The 18,358-nt window shown below is 37.2% G+C and overlaps 3 protein-coding genes across 3 annotated transcripts in view; 1 reads left to right on the forward strand and 2 right to left on the reverse strand.

Moving 5' to 3' along the window:
* The window catches only part of LOC115451728 (beta-1,4-N-acetylgalactosaminyltransferase bre-4), a 22,470-nt gene extending 19,325 nt beyond the window's left edge, over positions 1-3,145 (reverse strand). The window contains exon 1 of the mRNA XM_037437236.1: positions 3,027-3,145. The gene's annotated coding sequence lies outside the window, so the exon portion shown is untranslated. The remainder of the gene's footprint in view (positions 1-3,026) is intronic.
* Positions 1-12,359, forward strand: part of LOC119188947 (beta-1,4-N-acetylgalactosaminyltransferase bre-4-like) — an 18,563-nt gene extending 6,204 nt beyond the window's left edge. Inside the window, exons 3-9 of the mRNA XM_037437234.1 lie at positions 3,643-3,726; positions 3,810-3,945; positions 4,260-4,357; positions 11,130-11,313; positions 11,646-11,768; positions 12,019-12,114; positions 12,213-12,359. Of these exons, the coding sequence (XP_037293131.1) occupies positions 3,643-3,726; positions 3,810-3,945; positions 4,260-4,357; positions 11,130-11,313; positions 11,646-11,768; positions 12,019-12,114; positions 12,213-12,357 (866 nt within the window). The 3' untranslated portion in view covers positions 12,358-12,359. The remainder of the gene's footprint in view (positions 1-3,642; positions 3,727-3,809; positions 3,946-4,259; positions 4,358-11,129; positions 11,314-11,645; positions 11,769-12,018; positions 12,115-12,212) is intronic.
* A 57-nt stretch (positions 12,360-12,416) lies between these two features.
* On the reverse strand, positions 12,417-17,932 carry LOC115455363 (sperm flagellar protein 2-like). Its single transcript, XM_030184014.2, has 2 exons — positions 14,540-17,932; positions 12,417-14,472 (listed from the first exon to the last, which is right to left on the reverse strand). The coding sequence occupies exons 1-2, from the start codon at positions 17,842-17,844 to the stop codon at positions 12,432-12,434; spliced, it is 5,346 nt and encodes a 1,781-aa protein (XP_030039874.2). The 5' UTR covers positions 17,845-17,932; the 3' UTR covers positions 12,417-12,431.
* Between the last annotated feature and the right edge of the window lie 426 nt (positions 17,933-18,358).

Below are 18,358 nucleotides of genomic sequence, written 5' to 3' on the forward strand. Positions count from 1 at the left end.
ATCCCCCAATTCAGGTTTATCGTCTAAAAAGGGTAACCACCACTATATATCTCCCCGTTTGATCCCGTTGATGCGTTTCACGAAACCTATTTTCGCAATCCGCATCTTCAGGATTAACTAATACCGATTCCGGTATATCTTCCACCTCCCAGAAATTTTCCAAAATCTGGTTTGTGGTAACATATGCCGCGAAAATGTTTGAGACCGCTCATCACATTGAGAAACCTTATGGGTTACTGGACCCATCAATACGTAACCAAACACCGTATTCATTGCGCGTGGCAAATAATCATTAACTTTCACACAATCACCAATCATGATTTCACCCATGAGATCGGCACCTATTAAAATATCAACCGCTCGACTAACAAAGAATTGGTCATCCGCTAAATAGATACCTCTATACCATTCCGCAAAATTTTGAGACAGAGTTTGAGTCGGCAGGTTATGAGTGATAGTGCCTAATACTATTGCCCTTGTTACCAATCTAGGATGTTCCGAATATTTAGAACACATAACCAAATTTACGCCTCCTCTACAATCACTCACAAGTCCTCCCCCTAAACCCGTTACCGAAATAGAATTGGACTTAAATCGTTTTAATCCAAGCCTTTTAACAACGGTATCGGTGATAAATGTAGTCTGACTACCCCCATCTAGTAGCGCACGAACTTCATGGTACTCCCCATATCTGTCCATGACACGTACTATAGCTGTTGCTAGTAGCACTGTCCGCCTATAGTTTTATTTATGTTAGAGACAGATAAAGCTATATCATCATCCACTGCTGACGCAGTTACCCCATGATGATCTTTAACAGGTCCCCCTACCCTAGCTGTGGTACAAGTAGCCTTTTCACCACTAGTGTCCAATTTGTGTGCAACTACCCGATTTTCATTAGCACTTGGTGAACGTGGTCCACCACCCGATCGTGGAACCCCTGACACGTCCCCTGCTGTAACCACCGGCCGCAAATCAAAGTGGATAAGGTAGTGGTGTTTATTAGAATTGCATTTGTAACATGACCAACTCGATACGCACTGATCAATACTGTGCTTCCCTAAACACCTAAAACAAAGCCGAAATTCTTTTACATGCTCCTTCCGCTGGTGTGGATACTATGTTAAAATTTCACACATTTTGATAAATGATGACTTCCTTGCTTACATAGCTTGCAAACCATCATTGGTTCACACAAACGTGGCATGGTGTCCGAGAATTCACAGAGCCACTATTACCGCTTTGACCATCGCCACTAGACTCTAAGATCCTAACTTCCTTCTCCAAAAACTGAATCAAATCAGAAAAATCAGGCAATTCCTTGTTAGATAATCTAGCTTCAAAACGTTTTTTCAAACTAGAGTCAAGTTTTTGAAAATTTATATAAAATAAAAGATAAGACCACTCCGTTACAGGGAAATTCATTTTTTCTAACCCTTTTGTATTCACAACCAAAGTGTTAAGAAATTGTTTCAAAGAAGAATAATTATTGATAACCCTAGTCGTTGCCAACAAATTTTGTAACAATTTATCGGCTAATGCTCGTTTGTTACCATATTGTCTTTTCAACAAATCCAAAGCTATTGAATAATTGTCACCTGTGACGGACAAATGCTTAGTAAGACTCTTTGGCTCGTCATCAAGAGACCCCAGTAAGTAATATAATTTCTCAGTATCAGACAATTTTGGATCTTTACCAACCAATGATTCAAATAATTCCATAAAAGATGTAAATTCCTCTAATTTTCCGTTAAAAGTCTGTAACCGAACCTTTGGTAAAATGGCATGCTCGTTCTTTTTCCTATCTGTGGAAGAAGCAATGCCATATTCAGAAGACCGACAGCTGCCCTCAGGAAATAAATCTAAAAACTGCCGTTTCACATCATAATATTTTGGTTATATACCATGTATTTTGGGTAAACTCTCTCTATTTCAAATTCATCCTCCAAGTTAGCTAGGTACTCCATATGACTAGAAGTGAATTCCGTGTAAATGTGTTCCAAATCGGCATATCTTATTTTGAATTCACTTCTTTTCCCCTCAGAACCTAGCCCTGACTGTGAAATCTCGTGAAGCTTGTTTAAATTTAATAACGCTGTATCATACTTCACTTTCAAAAGTCTTAGTTGAATTTTAGGAGGCATTTTAAGGAAATTTAAAATTATTAAATATTAAAATAATAGAATACTCCCCTCAGACAAATTTGGAGGCCCGCAATAAAATATCTATATTGTTATACAAAAGCAAGGAATACAAATACTTCAGGTGGATTTGAACCCGCGTCCAAGATCACACCACACTATGAAATTATACCGCACCAACCGCTAGACCGCTAAGCGACAAGAGAAAATCGCTTTTCAAATACTTTTCTGACATACAATTGTCAGACACGCAAATAAAAAATGTCACCATAAAAATAAATTATTATTTGCGTTTTATATTAATATAATCCCTAAAACCGCATAACCGCACAAAATATATGTATATTAGACCACTTACACAAATATTAATTCTTCCACAAAGAAACGTACACCAGACTGAACCAAATCAATTTCGTTGTGAGTGTGCAATGTATCTTTGGATACGTAATGTATGTCATATTATAATAAAGGAAACGAAATAAATATATGTAGCCCTACCGCAATATTATGAGTTTCTCTGTGAAGTGTGAAAAGAGAAATGGCAGCTATCACTGCAAATATGACTTTAAACAATATTATCGCAAAATCCGCAATATATATATATTATTCGTGTTTATGATCCGCATAACCACGAATAAATATTACCTTATCAAAGTATTCATACACCGCCAGAATACTTCGAGAAGGAACCGATAGTGTTTTCTTTGTACAAAGAGAACCCCGCACATCAGCGGAAGCCGCTAAAAACCAGTATATCCGGCTCGATTAGGACCAAATGTTATGTAATAGATGTTAATACATAAATTTTTCTTCGGCCAACGTGCGGACTTCTCGATCCTGTGTGGTCTTATACATACATACTAATATATAATTAAATAAACTCACCCCCAAATTCCTTTTCTTTATGCATGTGCTCCCGGGAGCCCCTTTTGTTCCGATTTATAAATTATAATTCTCTTTGCCGACAGTAATTTTTTCTTCAACAGTCAGTAATGTCATTCTTCTTTTTTAATAATATTTGACAGTTTCTTTTACCCCCACCGAAAAGATTTTATATTCGAATACATACTATATATATATTTATGTGTGTTGTGTTGTGTGTAAATTAATTTGGCCGAATCTGTCCGCGCTTCCAAATAATGAACTAATAAAAATTAAACATGTTTAAATATATCTATTAGCTATTCAGTACTCAATTGACCCCGATTCAATAATAATGCGAATTCTATGTAGAAACGAAGGACTCTCACATAGCAAACACATTTATATATAACCACATAAAGTAAATAGGTCCCGTTTCACAAGATTCAAGTAAATTGGATTGAACCATTATAGTAAACAGTTAATGCAGGCAAATTCGTTTTATTACAATTTATTTGGAATTATAGATTAAAGTGCAACTTATATATTCGGTTGGCCTATATATGTGAAGAGTAACATTTATTCAGAAGTTGTAAAACAAGCTCCTTTATTATAATAGATTATCTTATTTAAATTTCAGGCAAAAATGTAGTACAGATATTGGCAATACCAACAAGGCCTACGAAAAATATATTCATATGCTATTTAAACATGTCTAGCCTAGGTATGTACTGAGAATACGCTCATGCAAAGTATATTGTGTGATTTTGTACTTAAAAAATATAACATTATGGTATATTTTGCCAGGTCCAATATCAGTGAATAAGACAAGACTTGAGTTAGAATGGGTGGAAAAACAACATCCCCAAGTGAAATCCGGTGGTTCTTATGCGCCCAATAATTGTCATTCTAGACACAAGATTGCGATTCTAGTGCCCTACAGGTTATTTGTTTATTATTCCAAAGAAAATAGCATATTCGGTTTGCGATATAATTTTATAAGAAAAAAGTAGAGCTATTTCCTTTCTTGAATTTCAAGTTTACTCCGTACCAAATTTCAGCGAAATGGGTTTAGCTATAAAATCGTAACACAGTTCACATTGCATTTATGATATCAGTATGAATACTAGAACTAATAATTAAATACAAAACTGAAGCCATCCGGATACAAAACCATACGGAAGTTACAAAAAACCTTTTTAAACGAACTTACATAGGCGAATAGCTATATAATGTTCTTTCTTAATATGTTTTCAGGAATAGAGAAACAAATCTGATTATCTTTCTTTATTACATACACACATTATTGATGAAACAGCTGTTGGAATACAGAATATTCGTAATAGAACAATGTGGTAAGTGCAACAACGTGAAGAAGAAATAAAATAGACCAATTTTCCCCCCAAAGGGAAGAAAATTAGTATTTCGGGTCTTGCCGTAGGCCTGACCTCTGAGATTACCTCTCCTATTTACGGTCACGAAGTGGGTGTGTGTGCATATTACCTATCCTTTTCTTTCCCTAACTTACCTAGTTATCGCTGTCTCTCTTTCTTATGCTGTGCTTGGCGGCTAGAGTCGGGCCGCACCGAGGCGGAAGGCCCGCCTAATTTCTTCAGTACTATAAGGCGGCAAGTAATTGCCTTGGTCAGGCCTACGGCAAGACCCGAAATACTAATTTTCTTCCCTTTGGGGGGAAAATTGGTCTATTTCGGTTCTGTGCCTATGGCCTGACCTCTGAGATATGTTTTCAATCTGCCGGCCTGCTAGCTAGTGGCACAGCGGCGTACTGTGATATTTTTCACTTAGGGTTTATAGAATTGAATAGGTTTTCATTCAACATTGGTTTCTGGCTGCTGGCCAGAAAAGAAACGAAAGCATAGAGATAAAGATAAAATCCAGTTTAATTAAAAACAAACAAAACAGTACTTATCACATTATAGAATTAGTAAATGAATTATTTATTCCAGTTTAACATATGAATGTAAATCAAGTAGATCCTTATGTAATTAAGATCAATTCAGTCTTCTTATTTAGATCACATAATCAAATGAACATAATAAAATTTTCTATTTGATAAACATACGAATAACAGACTTCTTAATTATTAATATATTTTACCTTAAATCTTACTATCGCTAATAATAATTAGTTAACGAATATAAAATCAACATATAAAAGTAACTGAATCACATTTCAAATAAGTATTACAAAGGCACAAAAGTTTGTGTGACAATGTTCTTAGTGTTATTATTTTCACAGCCTAGAGATTTATCAATCTCTTTATAATAATATTTAAAAAAATTGTTTGGCCCCTGCCAATTTCCTTTCTTCAGTACTTCATCCAATGGTAGGCAGTTATTAAGTCGGTAAGTGGCCACTGCAGAGCGGGTGCTACCGGCACCTGCTTCAATTCCTGCTGACATTAAAGCTGTTCGCACCCATCCTGCTATTACTGTACGAGAAGCTGGTCCTATTCTTCCTCGTGTTGTAACGAATAGGAATGGATACTGCTTGACCATTGGTCTGTCTTCTTGAATATGACATTCCAATGTATTTTTTAACCCAATATACAATATCCCATAATTCTTCCTCATTTTTTACTAATTTCCACCCAGATTGCAAATAATTAAATTTGTCTGTCTTTGATCCGTATTGTGGCCAGAAGACAACTTCATTTTCTGATTGTATTAAAAACTCTCCATCTATCCTTAAAAGAGTTAAGTCGTGCACTCTTCTACCAGATGACAAAAGTAGCAGTATTGCTAGGTGTCTTGAGACTTGAAAAAGACTTGTTAGATCTGGAGGATTATGGCGTATCCAAGATAATAATATATTGATATTCCAGATTTTTGCTCGAATAGTTTGAGGGTTGGCATTTAAGATACCTTTTAAAGTATGTTTAATTATTATGTCATTCGAAATTTTCTCAGCATTCAAAGGGTTTGAAAATGTTGCTATTGTAGACTTATGTAAACAGATCGTTTTGTAAGACAATTTCTTGCTATAGTGTAAGTAGCAGAGGTATTGTGCTACTTCGATAGGACGTGGATCGTTAATTGAGACATTTCTCTGCTTAGTCCACTGGCACCAGCTCTTCCATGCTGCTGAGTAAGTACTGAGGGATGACTTACGCCATGATGTTATCAAAATTTGTTTATCTTCTAATGACCAATTTTTTATTAAATTGGCCCACCCCGTACTTTCCATACTTCCAAGCATAAATTTTGTATCTTGGGGGGGGGATGGTTTGTTTGAAGGTCTATCAGATGATTGTGTAGATTCCTTATTGTGAACGGTCTGTCTAGGGCTCTTTTCTTGAGAATCGGTCGCCAGAAGACGTTCTCCCATCTGGGGACTACGAGTAGGAATGTCCCTTGACTTTGTTTGAGATGCTGTAGTATTCTGGGTATCAATGGTGGAGGGAATATCCAAGCTAGTTTGTAAGCCCACATCTTTGTGAATGCATTTACGTATTCTGCCTGCTTGCATGGGAATCGTGTTACATATCTTGCGACTACTGCAGATTCTTGGGTTGCGAATAAGTCGATGCACGGTGTGCCCCATTTGTTGAAGATTACTTTTAGTATTGACTTTGATAGGTGCCAGTCTGGTAAGCTCTTGCCTCTTGAGAGGCGATCTGATATTATGTTGTATTGACCTGGTATATGTTCTATTTGTATTTCTATCTTTCTGCGGTTTGCCAGGTTCAATATGTCTCCTGCAAGTTTTAGGAGTGTTGCCGATTTGGTACCCCCTTGATTTTTTAAGTACGCAACTACTGTTTTGTTGTCGGACTGTATGAGAATACTTTTGTTCTGTAGTGTTATTTGGTACTTTAACAAGATTTTGTATACAACAAACATTTCTTTTTTGTTTATGTGCCATTTTTCTTGGGAGGTAGTCCATAGTCCTGAAATTAGTTTGTCTTCTAATTCTGCTCCCCATCCCGTGTTCGAGGCGTCGGTAGCTAGGTAAATTTCCGGCTCTTTCATGATTATGTTTGAATTTTGTTGTAAATTTTTTATCCACCATTGCAACTCCTGAATTATTTCTGGTTTTATTTTGAGGCGTAGGTTTGGTTTTGACTCTGGCAAGCAGATTATAGTTCTTTGGATTTTTCGGCAGTGTAATCGAGCTAATGGTATTACGAAAGAAGCGAATTCCATTTTTCCCAATATAGATTTTGCTTGGTGCCAACTCCATTTTTTTATTTTTATTAATTTTTGAATATTCACTTTTAGTGATTGTATTTTTTCTGATGGTAAGCTCTTTTGGTTCAATCTTGTATCCCAATTGATCCCTAGAAATGTGATTTCTTTTGTTGGGATTAACACCGACTTTTTCCAATTTACTTCGAAACCCAGAGTTTTTAGAGTTCTTAAGACTTTTGATACTTCTTTGCTTAGTTGTTGTGGGTTTTGATTCACAATCAAAAAATCGTCTAGGTATACAACCAATCGCATATTCTGTTTTCTGAGAAGTTTGGCCACCCAATTTGTTATTTTTGCGAATATTTGTGGAGCAGAGCTCAGGCCGAAAGGCAGTGCTGTCAGTGCATAGGTTGAGTTTCGATAATGTAGTGCTAGGTAACGCCAGTGTCTTTTTGTTATAGGAATATGGTAATATGCTTGTGATAGGTCTATCTTGGTCATGTAGTCGTCTTTTTGTAGGAAGAATTGTAGTTTGCGATGATTTATAAGCCGAAATTTTTGTAATTGTATATATTTGTTCAGCCTTTTTAGGTTGAAGACTGGTCTCCATTGTTTGTCTGGCTTTGGTGTTAAAAACATTTTTGACAGAAAGCCGGTCTTGCATTTTAATTCTTGGATGGTTCCTTGTACGATCATTTTTGAAATTTCTTTGTCCATCGGCAGAGAACTTGGTGTTTGGAATCTTTTTAATAATACTGGTAAGAAAGGTGTGATTGGTGGTTTTGTCGAGAACGGGATTACATAGCCTTTTATGATGTTTATGATGGATTTTGGTGCACCCAGATTTTTCCAAGCTAATACGTAGTCGGCTAGTTGTCCCGCTCGGAAACCTTTGTAGTCAAAGATAACGTCGCCTCTCCCCCCCTCTCCTTTCTTTAAAACTTTGACGTTTGTGGTCCTTTAGAGGTTGTAGTTTCTGGGGTTGTTTGAATTCCATTTTCCTATATTTCTTATTACTTTGGTGCAGCTTTTTGGCAGAGGTAACGTCTCGGTGTTGTTTTTTCTTGTTGTCTTTTTCCGAATAATTTGGTATTGTTCGACGAGGGGGCGGAGCAATTTTCGAGAGGCCATGAGTTTTAATGGCCTCTTGTAGCTTAGCTTCATCCCATAAATGGGTTCCAGAAGGAGGGATCTCACTAAGGATGGATCTGTAGTAATTGTTCTTTGGCTCATATGATTTTCGCCGGAGTTCTATTACTTCAGCACGTTTCCCGCAAGTGTACTGGAGTAAGTCGTCAGATATTGAGCGAAATTCGTTATCTGCAGCTAACATATTTTTTAAACTTTCAGTGGCTTCGGGGTGTTGACTTGCAATTTTTTGTAGGGCCTCTTGAAGCCGCAGCCTTTGCATTAAAAGACCATGTGTTATAGTGCCGTAAGTAGAGTCGCATTTTCCTAGCAGATCTCTAAGTTGACTAGGCTGAGAGTGTTGATACAGAGATGAATTAACACGTAGACAGTGGAATACGGGCGAGGCTTGGAGCTTCTTTTGGGAATCAGCGTAACGGATTTTGTTCCATGTAGGCTCTCCCATCCTTTGGCATTTTAAACCTTGTTGTTCCAAAATAGGGTTTGGTCTGGGAACTGTTGGCTCGCTCTCTTTTGTAGCCGGTGAAAAAATGTCCCAATTATTGTTCGGTTCATTAATGTGATCACTTAGGGGTATGTCTAGCACTGGGCTCGGAGCATGCCAATTCAAGTTTTCTGACCTATTATCATTTTCTTTATTTGCACACACCATCTCATACAGGTTCTGCATCATTCCCTCCATGCGGTCTAGTCTCGAATCAGTGGAATTCCTTTTTGATGCATGTGAGGATGGTGTTGAGTAACCTTTATTTCTGTCAAGTGACTGTGGGTATTGGGAGTTAATTTCATCCGACGAAGATGATGAAATTCTTTGTCGTTTTCTTGTTTGTTTTGTTTTTGACATATTGCGAGCTGAATGTTGGCTCATTCTGTTTCTTGAATCAGATCTAGATCGGTTTCTAATCCTATTTTGGTGGGATTCTTCCGTAAGAGTATCCGAGATCTGTTCCCTGGAGTAAACAGATGCTCTTATTGGTTCGACTGCTCTGTTAAATAATTCTGCCTTTGCCATTGACCCGCGCAGTTTTGCTGTTATAAAACTTGGATTCGTGATTAGAGCTCTGCAAATGTCCCACTCTAAAAGTCTAATTTTCATATTCTTGTAGGATTTTTCGCCGATTGTATTTGCTTCAGGATAGAATGCTTGGACCAGCTCTATTGATGGAATGGCGAACCGTATTTTGTTAAGCACTTTGTAGTCCATTTTGTTTCCTAAAAGGTCCTCTTTAGACCAATCGACAACTTCCCATTCTCTCCAACCCTCTGGAAGACTGTTTTCGATGATTACTTTAATTTTGCTTAGGAGTTCTTCGTCGTCTTCTTCACAATCCCGATGAAATAGTTCACCCAGTGTGACGAGGTTTTGCGAAGTCGCCATCTGTCGATTGGTAAAAATTGGAACTTTTAAATTTTAGTAATATATAAATGTTACTAGGGGCCGTACAATCATCGTAATCCGACTTCCACGTCGGACTGGCTCAGAATCTGGAGCAGGTCGGGCCAAACTCCGGACCCGACCGGACCAGCCGCCCGACATGGTCGCCGTCGGCCCGAATTCCGGGTCCGGTCGGGCCAAACACTGGGCCCGGCGGATCAGCCACCCGACACAGTCGCGTCAGATCAAAGCTCGGGTCCGGTCGGCCCAAAGTTTGGGTCCGGTCGGACCAAGAGTTCTGGTCCAGTCGGGCCAAACTCTGGGCCCGGTCGGACCAAGAAGCTCCAGGCCCCGGTCGACTCAGGTTTTCTTCCTGGTCATTTACGTACATGTTACGTAATGTGAGATTTGATAACCCGTCTGGGCTAGGACCCGAGATCGGAAAACTCATTCGTTCATCTACATCTGGTTGGAAACCGAGATGAGTAGGTAGGTATTACGCGGTAGATGTGCACGAAGAAAGTATCTGAGAAAAACAAAATATGCATTTTAGTGTACTCACCTTAACAATTTATTTCGAACGTTACTCAACGTTTATACGACTTTTTATTTTTTATTTGAACACACACCACTCGCTTGCGTAAACAAAAGCGTACTGAAGAAATTAGGCGGGCCTTCCGCCTCGGTGCGGCCCGACTCTAGCCGCCAAGCACAGCATAAGAAAGAGAGACAGCGATAACTAGGTAAGTTAGGGAAAGAAAAGGATAGGTAATATGCACACACACCCACTTCGTGACCGTAAATAGGAGAGGTAATCTCAGAGGTCAGGCCATAGGCACAGAACCGAAATATCAGTAATAAAATAATATCAACCCTGTATTATGTACTATCCCACTGCTGGTCACGGGCCTCACCTACTACGGAGGCAGATTCGGCCTTAGTCTACCACGCTGGCCTAATGCCTAATTCCAACAGGCCTGCATAATTGTGTGGACTACCGAGAGATAATCATCACTTGTCAGTCTACATTTTATTGGACCCAACTCCGGTTACCATCAGATGCAATGAGTTGCCGTGCTTGAATATAAAAATAACTAGTGCTAGATCTCTTGTATGCTAGGTGCCGCCTGAGTAGGTCCCACCACATTGTCTATTTCTACCGTCAAGTAGCAGTGGGCATCCACGCCCATGTTCCGGTCTGAAAGAAATTGTAGTCATCATAATTACTGAGCATTATGAGACTTAACAAGTATGTGTTAGTATGTCGTGCGCAGTGTCTCACGTGGTACTTTGTATTTAGTTCTTAATGGTGTTGTTACTGTTTGGTCAATCGTATGGCTAATCTCGTTCAACTGCAATAAAATAAATAAAAAATAATTCACAAGCCACTTGCGCTAGGATCTTTACTAAATAAGCCCGTCACCTCCCTACTTTCATTAATTTCTATTCCAGCTAAAGACAAATTCAACAAAGGTACGTTGTTCAACATTGGGTTCTTAGAAAGTCAACGTTACGGTTCATGGCACTGCTACATATTCCACGACGTTGATCTGATACCTCTAGACGAGAGAATATTATACCACTGCCCGATGAACCCAACTCATATGTCTGCTGCTGTCGAAAATCATGGGTTTCAGTAAGTAGGCATTTTTGCCTGAATATCGCGTTGAGGTTTAGCTTTTTGTTCTGATAAACATGCTTTGTCTCTAAGCTGTTCGCGAAAGAACAGCAAAATAAAAAAAACAGTCGCATTTCTATTAAAAAAGTAAGTCATGCAACGCAAGATCTTTTTCTGCAATACGTGTCATTGTGTAATACACAGGTAAGGTCACCGAAAACGTAGAAGATATTTGTTCACAAACTTTAGTCCACAGTATTGTTCTTAAATTGCATGAAATTTACCCTTATCCTAAGTGCTCTTTAGAAATTCGTTGCCAATGACTTATACTTCTATAAATTCACTTACAGAACCCCCTACCTGCAATTGTTCGGTGGTGTAACAGCATTAACAACTGCCCAATACATAGCTATTAACGGATATTCAAATGAATATTGGAATTGGGGTGCAGAAGACGATGACATCTTCATAAGGTTTGTGTATAATTTACAGCCGATATCAATAAACAATCTCAATCGCTATCTTAAGATAGAACGCGAAAATGTACAATCAGAATGAAATTTGATTGACAATTTATAGATTTATAGTGAATGATTTATTCTCATCGATTTAGTAGTAGTAATTGGAAAGTATATTGGTAATAATTGTCTGTAAGTTAAGAAACAAGAATAGATATCTAGAGTTTGTTAGGTTTAGTAGAATAAAATTATTCACACATTTCAGACTGCAAGCACGAAGGTTTCCTGTCCGACGATACAATCAATCCATTGCACGATACGCAGCTTTACCTCATGAACCTAATTATATTAACTACAATCGGTAAAGACTTTCATTCTGACAAATAATATAGACAGGTTCTGATTTTGATGAATGAACTTGAACTCTATAATGAACTAAACAACTGTGTATTGTTGCAGACAAAAAACTCTAAGTAAAGCAAAAAGAAGATTTTGGCAGGAAGGACTTAAATCTGTGAAGTATAGGCTATTAAACAAAACCAATAGAAAATTGTTTACCCATATTGTAGCTGACGTTAATCCTTTAAACATTGAAGTAAAATAAATATAAAGAAAAATAGTTTAATTTATTTCAAGAAAAAACAAAACAACTACTAAAACTAACAATAGTAAACAAACTTAAAGGAATACTTTACGTATCTCCTCCGCTAAGTTAAGAGATGTAAACTTCTTTACCTTGTGTAGCGTCTTACAAATATTGGGATCAGACACGAACTTGCTAATGTAAATATCTCCATTATCTGTGTCTACTTCTAGTCGCCGCATGATCTCCTTGACCTGGTCTACATAAGGTGTTGCTCTTTCTTCAGGTACCAATCTGAAGTGCCAGGGGAGACAAATGCGGAGAACGTTCCATATAGCATTTTGACTTACAGCGTATGCTACATTGGGATCCGGTTGTGGCTCTATTTTATGCTCTTCCTCTATTTCTTCTTTCTCTGGCGGCTTTTCTTCTACCGTTTCGGTTCCTTCTTCACACGGTCGACATATAAATGTGGTTTTCACGTCAATCGCAGATTGAACAGTTTTACTCTTTTGACTTAATAAACTCTTTTGGCTTTTCGGGATACGCGCACTTTGAGTGCTCTCAACTTTCTTTCCCTTGCCCCCCTTAGCACTCTTTTTCCCTTTCTTTTCTTCTGCCGATGGTTCGGTATACTGCAGCTCTATAATAGTTGTACCTTCACATGTGTTCACTACATTGGTAATTACAGTGCTTAGAAATTGATCTGTACATTTAAGGGCACACGCTAAACATTCGTCTCTATATTGTTTGTCCTTTATTAATTTGCTAATAATTTCTTCGCATTCAGATAAATTGAAACAAATCTTTTTTCCCACAGCCATGGATAAAGCCGAAGCAAATCCTTCTATAGGATCTACACTTTTGCAAAAAGCCAAAAGAAATGCTGAATAATTTATCATGTCCTCTTGAACCTCGTACAATTCAAACAAAAAATGTTTCATTAGATTCCTACGCAATTGTGCATATTTGTCATCTGGATCAAATTCTGGGTCAAACCAAAACTCAGTGTTCACAAATTCTTTCCGACTTAGTAATTCTGTGGAATCCAAATCCAAGCATCTAAACTCTTTACGTATTTCCAAAAGTTCTTCTACTGTGGGAAATTTTATGTTTAAACAATAAATCAAAAAATCTCTCCAGTCAATATAAGCTGTATCACCAAACAATAAAAAGACCAGCTTGGGAATTTGCTCGGGATCAATGCGGCACCAATCCTCCGGTACTAATGGGCCTTCGCATGACTCTTTGCCAAAGAAAATGAAATCTTGCAATAGGTATATGAAAGCTTGTTGTAACGAAATACCAGTGGGAGCTACTATTTTAAACTGGGAACGAAGTCTAGCCAACTGACTAATTTTGAATTCTAATTCTCCTGTAACTTCGGTTAAATCTCCCGAACCAAAAGTAGGTTCAGGAGGTGCATACTGCAAAAGGTTAGGATCAATAACGAACGTATCGTGTTCAAGAATAAGGCTTTCAGGTATTTTCCTCCCACCTTCAACAGCCATTTGCAAATACTTGCACAGCCGGTCAACAGATTTAATTTCATTCAAATAATAGTTGTTTATGTCTTCTTGAACATCTATAAATGTTTTAAAAATATGATCATTGAATAATTTAATATCCCTGTAGCATTTGTACTGGAGCGCCAATATTCGTAAGCTTGCACGAAACATCTCTCCGTTAATACCCATTGTCCATTCTTCGATACACCTTAACGCATTCTGTTTAAAAATCTCTTCAGCATTCACCGATTCCTCTGAGCTGTTTTCATCTTTTTTCTTTACTGTTGGAACCATCTTTGCAATTTCTATATATTCTTTGCTGATTAGAGAACGGTACGAATCGTTCGTATCTTTTATTACTTTTAAAGCAAACTTTACATTATTCTCTAAGATCATATTGAAAGGATTATTACTATAATCCATTTCAATATTTCGCAGTTGCATATCTTGAAATGCTAATTTTAGTTGTCTATAAACTTTATCTTCACCGCCTTTCCTGCTACCTGAAGTGTCATCAGCATCTCTAAATATTTTCGTCAAATCTTTCGAACTCAGTCTATCTGTTGGTGGCATTCGCTTTATCATAGCGAAATAGAAATCATGTAGAGTTTGAAATGTCAATATAGACCTAAAAATAGAAATGGGTTTCATAATTTGTTTGTTACATTATTTTACACGATATAAATTAAACTCACCTGTTTAGTTCAGTCTGCATACATGAAATGTATGTGTTAACCATAGTAGTTAACTCTTCCATCGCCCAATTTTCACAGATAAGTGCTTGCCTCTGTTGTTCTGCGTGTATTTTCCTTTCATCGCATATATGGTATAATCTATTCTGTAATTCTTTTACACGACAATGCCATTCGTTTTTCGTCAAATGAACATCTCGCCAATCATTTTCAAAATCGTTGTAATTCTTTTGAAATTTACACACCAAATCTTGTTTTTGTGACGGTAATGTGATGATTTGTTCCATTTTATCTTTTATAAATCTAGCATATGGAACTAAGCAATTCATTTGTAATCTTTTGCTAAAAAATAGTTGCTCCATATCATGAATATAACCCCTTTCAATCTCTTCCCAGCACGTGGCTAATGCAACACCGATAATTTCGGAAATGGGTATATCTGCATAATCCCATTCCTCTTCACCCGCTAGTATTCTGAAATCTTCTGTACTAAACGACCTACTCATGTTCTCTTCTCCACCTACTTCTTCTATAACAGCAATTATTTCATCAGGCTGCTCTTCCATTGAATTAGATGGTTTTATTACTTCAAGTTCGTTATTTATGGACTGTTTGCTCACTTTAGACCCTCTTCGCAACTTTTCTTTTGATTTCCCATTATTTGCTTCGGGCTTAACAATCTTAGATTTAGTTCTTTTGTCTTCTGACGAGGGGAATTCGAGGAGGCTTAAGACATTATCTCCAAATAATCTATCACACGATTTAAGAGGCGTTAAAAAGTCACCTATAATGTATTTGCATATTTGCGCCAATAAATCCTTTTCTATTACTTCGTAATACATACTATAATTTATACCTAATATTGCATAAAATCTGTCAATGAATTCAGAATTTTCCTCGGTTAAATCCCATATAACCAGTTCCTGAAGGATATCTTCAGTTTCCTTGAGTCGTATATAACAAGTGAAATAACTCTCAAATGGTTTTTCACTTTTTTTCTTATGAGGATCGTTTACAATTTTCGATACCCTTACTTCTTTGTGCGGGTCTTTTTCTTTCTTACGATGTTTTGAGATACTTTCTTCTAAATAAATATCATCCCTGTCTTCCAAATCTGCCTCGTCAGGTGGAGCCCGACCCGAAAACGTTTCTTCCAATATTTGTGCCTCACGGTATGTGTTTGGATAGTTAATAATAACAAAACCCTTTATATCATCTTGATCTTTAAGGTACTCCACTATCATGGCGGCCAATAGATGGTCAGTTAAAGAATCTCCAAAATTAAGAGCTTCATACGTATACCTACCCAACTCTGCTGCAGTTGATAACATTATTTCTTCTTCAGGTATTGTTTTAGGTGTCTGAGTTTGCTTAGTATTTGGTGGAGTAACACCTAACATAGTTGCAATGTTTAAGTCGCTAGTTTTATTTGTAGTTTCATCATCAACTTTCAATAATTTAATTAGCTCTCTGTTTTCCTCCTCCTGAGCCGCAGTAGTAAATTTATCATACGATAATTCTATATCAGTACACCCGATCATTTCATTTTTAAAACGCCTTAAACAAAAATTAATAGCTGTCTCAATGCGAACAACATGGATTTGACGTAAATTAAGTAATATTTGCATAGGGACCGTGATGGACCTATCAGGCAGACCGCGTAAAAAAGCCTTTGCTTCAAACCGTGGGAGTTGTGCTGGTGGCCTCGGTGGAGGATATGGGTACTTAATTTCAAGCAAAGTATATACTACGTGACCAAGGACGCGCGTGCCAAGGTATTCGTATTTTCTTTCTTCAGATTCCGGATCATAGTTGGGTATCAACAAATCTAAAGTCCAGGGTCCCGAATAGTTATGGTATTCTTTAAACTCACTATCATTTAAAGCTTCTTGGCGGTCTAACTCGTGTCGCTTAATTTCCTCTTCTTCTTCTACTATTTCTTCTTCTACCCCAGGTTCTTTAAGAATGTTTTCCATTGGTTCCAGAATATTAAAAATAGGTTGCTGTTTGTAATATAAAGTCTTCCATTCATGAATAAAATGTTCAGGAATATCATCACCAATCAACCGTTTAAAATAACCATACTTGGTAGCATAATCGACAATAGACAACATCGTATCATAACATATTTCGTAGTAATGTTGGCGTTTTTTCTTCATTTTCTCAGCGTATAATTTTTTGTGAAGCATATTCTGTCGTCGCTTTTCAAAATCTATTTCCATGACCTCTAAATGAATTTGTTCTTTAACATTATCAAGAAACTGATTAAATTGCTGTTCTCTTTGATCAACAAATTCTGTTTCACCCCTAACCCTGTTCTTAACTAAATTTCGAGCTTGCTGTTTCGTTTCCATGATTTGTGTACACATTTGCTTCTCAAATTGTGATAATTTCATAACTTTTTTCGCCAATTCCGTGTCAAGTTTAGTTTCCTCTTCAGCTACGGAAAGGTCCCATAAAGATCCACTTAACACATTTCTAAGTTGCTTCTGAAATTCTTCGGAATCCGATTTTTTATTCATTTTAGTGTACAAGTTGGCCATGTAACTCTTGGCCCATTCGGTATCAATAGGAACTTTCTTGTTTTCCATTGCTTTTTCTTCTAACTCAAGTAATTGGTCGTACGTGTAGTTTTCAAATTTACACGGATACCTTAACGCAAACTTGTCCATTTCCTTTCTCTCTTTGTTTCTAGCAATTTTTGGAATAGCTCCTTTAAAATCCATGGGTGCCTTAGAATCTTCAATTTTAGCTAGCATTTTAGAGTACTTGTGTCGAACGTAATCATATGTATCCTTTACCTGTTCTGCTTTCTTCCTTTGCCATTCAATGTAATGTTTTTCATTTAGCAGTGGTCTCGAGAGATTATCTACAAAAGCTCCCTGTTCTTCTTCAACTTTATCAACTTTAAATCTTTTATCCATTTTATCCACTAAACTTGAAACCATTTTTCTTTCCCGTTTAATAAAATTTGTTCTGTCTCTTTTGTCTAAAGTGAGAAACAGCTGATAGAACAAACGTAGTAAAGTCGAACCCTTGCCTTCCATAATAAAATTTAGGTCGGTGGTATTTAAATTGATTTCTAACTGTCGTAACCATTCTAAAAGATACTTCCAATTACTTTTAACATCTTCAGTTGCATTGCTTGACCTTATTAAAAAATGTTTCTCGTCGTTGATAACGTTATAACTCAGCAAGACACTGGCTATGACGTAACCATTTTTCATCATATCTCCAAATTCTTCCGCTTCCCATTTTATTGGACACTGCAGTCTTTCTGTAAGCCACTCTTTTAATACTTCGGCCATTGTGATAAAAAGATATTAAAATTATTTCCTGACAATTAATTTACAAAAAAATCTGTGCATATTTCAGTAGATGTCAATATAGACTATATTATAATTCTCTTTGATATAGACAATCATTTTTTAAAATTTTTATTAAGGCAAGCTTTAAAACAAACAAAAAGGTATTTACAAAAATCCTCAAAACTATCATAAAGTTATATTATCTTACTTTACGCGGCATGTAAATTTTAAACTATTTAACTATTTATGTTGGTAAGTCTAAATATTATACCTAGATTATAGCCTAAAAGACCTCATCCATAATCAACTAGTGGGCGCACAGGCAGTGGCGGCCCTAAACGACGCGAGGTCCTGGGCAGAGTAAAAAAACGTTTTCCTGCTTTAACAGTTTCGTCGGTAAGATCGTAAAAAAAGGTCCTGCGAGGCACCGCGCGAAGGCTCTGTAAGCGTAAGGCCCCAGGCGGTTGCCCGGTTCGCCTCCCACAAAAGCCGCCTCTGCGCACAGGTAGGTACT

The sequence above is a fragment of the Manduca sexta genome, chromosome 10 (genome assembly GCF_014839805.1).
Source record: "Manduca sexta isolate Smith_Timp_Sample1 chromosome 10, JHU_Msex_v1.0, whole genome shotgun sequence".
Lineage (NCBI taxonomy): Eukaryota > Metazoa > Arthropoda > Insecta > Lepidoptera > Sphingidae > Manduca > Manduca sexta.

What these genes read in the sequence shown, in the direction of transcription:
- LOC115455363 (XM_030184014.2), bottom strand. Translation starts at nt 17,844, where the DNA reads ATGGCCGAAGTATTAAAAGAGTGGCTTACAGAAAGACTGCAGTGTCCA. An exon ending in ATGCAGACTGAACTAAACAG is followed by an intron (nt 14,473 to 14,539) that starts GTGAGTTTAATT and finishes TTCTATTTTTAG; the next exon opens with GTCTATATTGACATTTCAAA.